The 6,000-nt window shown below is 30.1% G+C and overlaps 1 protein-coding gene across 1 annotated transcript in view; it reads right to left on the bottom strand.

Moving 5' to 3' along the window:
- Positions 1–574: 574 nt before the first annotated feature.
- LOC128175251 (uncharacterized) overlaps positions 575–6,000 on the bottom strand; it is a 51,921-nt gene continuing 46,495 nt past the window's right edge. Inside the window, 11 exon segments of the mRNA XM_052840743.1 lie at positions 575–970; positions 1,137–1,180; positions 1,629–1,787; positions 2,434–2,537; positions 2,830–2,858; positions 2,975–3,021; positions 3,398–3,553; positions 3,747–3,838; positions 5,235–5,278; positions 5,414–5,527; positions 5,619–5,677. Of these exon segments, the coding sequence (XP_052696703.1) occupies positions 960–970; positions 1,137–1,180; positions 1,629–1,787; positions 2,434–2,537; positions 2,830–2,858; positions 2,975–3,021; positions 3,398–3,553; positions 3,747–3,838; positions 5,235–5,278; positions 5,414–5,527; positions 5,619–5,677 (859 nt within the window). The 3' untranslated portion in view covers positions 575–959.

Here is a 6,000-nt window from a genome sequence, read left to right as displayed (position 1 = left end):
TTTATTGATTGGTCGAAACCTTTAGCGATCATTGCAGAAAAATATCACCCGCTAACGCGGGTTTTGTATTTTTCTGCAATGTTGCCATCTTCATTTCCCCCCAAATTTTGATATCTGTTGATTTGTTTCCATATTTGTTTATATTCATTGTTTCAGTTGTCTAAGGTGTTATTGATTATTATATAACTCAATTAAATCAATGTTTTTTACTCTATTGCAACTAGCAGTAACTTCATTTCAAGCACATTCTTTTACATTGGATTCCTTTTAAGAAATTCACTGGCATCCTACTAAAAGATAAAAATTTCCAACAAAGATAGAAAATGTATTACTTTTAAATATAGATTAGGTACACATAACATTTAATATATTTTAGGCTATATTAACATATATAAGCAAACAAAAGGTTATCAAAAAGTAACAATTAGAAAAACGTGTTGATAGATTGAAGTCAATGTAAGATAAATATCATTTTTAAACATTTAAAACAGTTATTTAAAGTGTAAATGATACATTTTTCAACAATTCCCAAGGAAGATAGAAGATGCATTACTTTTAATATAGATTAGGTACACATAAAATTTAATATATTTTAAGCTATATTGACATAAATAAGCAAACAAAAGGTTATCAAAAAGTAACAATTATAAAAACGTATTGATAGATTGAAGTCAATGTGTTATTTCACATGTATCTTGTTTTGAAAAATAAAATATATACAGTATTCATCAGAATTAGTGCTTCTAAAAATTAACTATATTCATAATGTATCATTAGTAATTAGCTATTAATACGTAATGAAGACAAAAAATATGTATATCTATGTAAAACTACATTTTACACATTCAAAAGAAGATATTCAGTTGTCCGATTACATGGAAACACAAGTTTACACTTTCAAAGGATGCGTTCGTTGTGGTTAAGTCTTCCATGAACTAATGCCGCATTGTTATGGATATTTAGGGGGAAGCTGTTCAAAGAAATTACATTTTGTGACAATTTTAAATTACACTATAATTTACTTGAGTTTTTTTAAAATTTTGATTTATTTAATTTGTTAATTTTAAATCCGAAATAGCTCTATCCGTTTACGACAATAACGTTACTTATATAAACCAATTTTGTTCATAACTCACTGTGCTGAACGTTTTCCAAAAAGTAACATCGTCTCTCCGTGGACCTGTTTATTTGAAGTTGATTAAAAACATATACATACACAGTCATGTAGCCCGGTAATGAATATCCAATTGTGATTTTTAAAAACAAGATTTTAGCTTAAATGATTGATCATGTCGATTATTTACATGAATGTGTGATCTAAAAGTTCTGTCTAGATATGTTATGATTTTCAGTTTTTTTGTCTGTAATAACACTACGAATCAATTTTGTAACGTAACGTTAACGTATATTCTAATCCACTCCACCAATGACAAGTTTAATATTAATTCGTACAATTGCTATAATTTATGAACGTAATAAGGAATTATTATTTGAATATAATGAGGTGATCAAATACGGCCGGGCATTATCAAATCTATCAAAGAGCATTCCGGGACTTGTTCATCCTTGACCGTATTTGAGTACCTCGTAATACTCAAAACATGATTTTTTATTTCTTAAATGTTTACCCAAAGTCGTAGTCCGCCGCCTGTAGACACTGTTGCAGCCTCTGGCCAGGATGGGACAGGGATAATTCAATCAGAACATCCACGGAACATACATCGCAGTCGGAATTATTGAAGACGTGTACAGAGGCGCCGACGGAGGGAATAACGGAAACCTCGGGACTGGAGTATTGAAGAAAGAGGATAAGTGAGTATTGAACATTAAAACGTATATAAGGTGACCGAGTTTAGTTTTCATGTTTTTGTGCATTCAGTTTATGCCTTTAATGAAATTGTTTCAATAACATTAAACACAATAACAAAATGTAGATACACTGTATAAGTATTTAGATTCTTAAAGGGAAATTTCAATTTTTAACGATTTTTCCGTTGTTCAGTATTTGATATTATGACGTTGTGATATATATATATATATATATATATATATATATATATATATATATATATATATATATATATATATATATATATATATATATATATATATATATATATATATAAATATATATATATATATTCTGTTTACAAAAATATTTAGTAATTTGGTTGGGAAATCATGATGGCATGCTTTGTCTCACAAAGAGAAAAAAAATTAAGAAAACACAACTAAGATATGATTAAGTTAAAAAGTAAGTCACGATAATTTTAGAATTTAAAGTGATTTGTTAAGTATTAGTCTTAACATATCAAATAATACTTAAGTTTTAAAAGTTTATTAATCACGATGGATTTGAAATTGACAAAACTCGAATACACATGATTTTGAAATTGATTTAACAGATTTTCAACAAGTTAACGTTTTTGTTACCATTGATTATAGTAGCCTCGTTTTAAATAGAGCATCATGTGACATTCCAAGCCCGGAGAACAGGAAAATGCTGATGCGTTTGTTGGTGATGGAGGAATAAAAAGCTAGAGGAAATGAAAGATAATTGCTCGGTAATTTTCAATATAGCTTAATTTCTTATTATATAACATTGTAAACAGATAATAACATTAAGTTCTCTTACAGTTAAATACCACGATAATAAAAGTTCGATGGTTTTTTTCAACCTGCTTTATAAACTATTGTTTTGGTTTCAATATGATAAAATGTAGGTTGACGATATGCTATGTTTAGTGTATGACATGATGATGTTTTCAGTCTTCAGAAAATATAAAGTTCTATTGTCAGAAAGAATATCATCTTTAACACATTGACTACCTGTTCTGTCTCTTCCTTGGTTTGATTATCTGTAACAGACAATGATATTTGTGATTTTTTATGAAAAATAAATAAATAATTGGTATCTATAAATTTATATTAATAGTTTCTATGATAAAATTGAACAATGTAAAGGAAATTTAACCTGTTTCCTTGGTGAAAATTTTACAGCAAAACCTATCCGTTACGAAGCTAAAATAAACGAAAATTTAACATTAGAGGTGTCAAAGATATTTGATTTATCCATTCACCAATTGTGTTGTCTTCCTTTTGAATTATCAAATGTTTCTTCTGCATGTTTTTAAAAAGGTATGTAAGTTGGTTTCTTGTTATTCTGTTGAACTCGTTTTTCTCAATGATAGAAGAGTACTTAGAGTCTATTGGTTTTTCTGAGCATCATTACACTCAAAGAACTCCCGAATTTTTTCTCTGTAAGGATGTTACGGTGGATTGGAATATCATTTATAAGCTGGGAGTATGTTTAAAATTGAAAACGATCTGTGTTTAATTAATGATTGGGAATTGGAGAGGGCAAAGTGTTTCGAATTCATAAACATTTAAAAGTTACCTTGGGATTTCTGAGGATAAATTTATACACAGCTGATGGGATCCAGTGTGTTTGTGAATTAAAGTTAGAGTGATAAAGAAGTCCTCTGATACTCTTACTTCCTCCTTTTCCTTTATCTCAATACTAGAAGGATCAACTATAATATCAATCTTGAACCTGTGAAATATGAAAATCATGGAATATATACCAGTTAACAAATATTTCTCCATCAATGTATTTTAAATCATAATATATGCAACTCTTCATGGGGACTCTAATTACTAAACATATCTTAATCTTTATTTCACCATAGTGAATTAGTATAAGTTACCATAAATAAAATTACAATATTAAACATTTAAAAACTCACCCTTTTCTTGTTAACAATACCAATTGTACATTGCACTTTTCGTTCAGCGGACAGATGACTTGTCTTGGCAATAGCATATTTCCCAACAAAGGCTGCATTGCACAAAAATAAACATTTTATTTTATGCAATTTCCTGAACGATTTTTTGAAATATTATATGTTTGTTAAAACATTTTGATTTTACCAGCATTATTCCCAACTTTCTGATAAACAAGTGGCCTTCGGGCCTTGACTGTCACCCGAGTACCATAGCGCTTAGATTGACCTGTCAGAGGGTCATTTTTAGCTTCATTTTGAAGAATGATTTGGTAAAAAGAGACTTCCGGGCCTTCAGTGGTCAGTCTTTCATGATTTTCAGTTTTATTCATAATGTACACAACATACATACATGTTATATCTACAAGCATACAATGACAAGAAATTAAATTAGATTTCCTAAAATATGGAGATAAAAGGTTACCCGAGTGACTCAAGTGACCTAAAAATTTATTCGTTCATTAAACGGCCACATTTGTTAACCCTCCCCCAATAAATTTAAAGCCTCAAGCCTTGCCCCATGGGCTATTAATTTCACAATTTCAGAACAGTACAACAGTACATTATGTACATAGTAGCGATGCATTCAGTCTATCTTCCACGACAGTGAAGGTACAGAGGAAGATATTATAAAATCATTACATGTTGACTATGCTGTCATATTGGCCCTATCTAAGGGTCTTGAACCCCTTACCCAGGGGTCATGAATTTTACAATTTAGGTAGAGGGTGTAATGAATATAATTACCATTCATTCATTTTATCTCTTTCTGCTGTGGATGTAGAGAACACAGTTTTCTAAGATAAAATACATTTTACTATAATTATGGTCATATAAGGCCTGTCCTAGGGCCTGAGTCCGCGACACAGGGGCAATTAATTTCATAATTATGGTGAAAAGCTTCATAACTATCATAATCATGCGTTTAGTTTATCTTTCACTGTTGTGGATAGAGAGAAAAAGATTAAATACATTTTCACCATATAGCCATAGTGGCCCCGCCCTTGGGCCTGATCCCAAATGTCATTATTTGACCCCGCCATGAGGTCCAAGGAGTGATATTGTCATAAATTTCAAAATTTAGATTTCTCTTATCCAAGATTCCAAGGTACTTTGAACCAAAAATGGTAATAACTGGCCATGTAGTTTTCAAGAGAAAGTTTGAAATGTGAAATTGTTTACACACGACGGACGACGCACGCTACACGACGACGGACAAAGACAAATTGCAATAAGTCATCTGAGTGCCCTAAAACCAGTCAAAATGTCACAACTTAGACGAAAAAAGAAAAATTATCTTTATGTTATTTGACTATTATTAAAATCTATTTCAGAGAGAAATTATTGAACACGACAGTTTTAAGTCAAAATAAAAGATAACGGTTAAAACATTTATCATTTACAAATCATTTTAAGAACAATTACAACATAAAATAAAAAACAAAAACTTGCGTTATGAATAGCACGTTGACTGACTGCGTGTCGAATGCCATGTTCTAGAAATGCAGAGGAATGTATAATCTTATGCACATGAAACCTAATATAGAGGGCTGTTCAAAATATGATCATTGAAATGGAGATTGCGCATGATATTTCTTTAGTAAATGTAAACGAAACATTGATATAATCACCAGTTCTGCAGTTTTCACCAGAAAAGCCAAGAGGACACAAACAGGTTTTGATTGATGTATGACCATCACAAAATCCACCATTTAAACACATTCCACATGCACATGAGCCTTTTTCTGAAAAATAATTTTATCTTAAATCTATACTCTGTGAATAGCGCAAAAAAAGTTATATCAATTGCTTAATCTGAAAATTTCCAAAGCTTACTGATTGAATTCAAAATCTCGACTGTATAACATCTTTTATCCAGTTGTACACCTTTATCTCTAAAATAAATTGGCAAGAATTAATTGCAGTGTTTTATGTTCGAAAATAGGAAAAAAAATATTTTGTTGAATCCATTTGATGAAGTAAAATGTGTATTTCGCATTACATTTTCAGCATATCTACGATTACAAACCTATACTTAGATGTTAAACAGGGTATTTTTGAAAGAAGTTGATAAAAACAAAATCTTTGCATTACTCATTCACATTATAAAAAATCTATAGAAAAATATGTGCAATTTTATTTTAAAACTCATTTTTTAGAAACAATGATCATCAAAACCTGTATGAACATTAGTCATTTCTTTGTAAGAAGCACATGA

This window comes from Crassostrea angulata, chromosome 3, assembly GCF_025612915.1.
Source record: "Crassostrea angulata isolate pt1a10 chromosome 3, ASM2561291v2, whole genome shotgun sequence".
Taxonomy (NCBI): Eukaryota; Metazoa; Mollusca; class Bivalvia; order Ostreida; family Ostreidae; genus Magallana; species Magallana angulata.
Note: the sequence above shows the minus strand (reverse complement) of the source record. Positions and strands in the feature narration are given on the sequence as shown.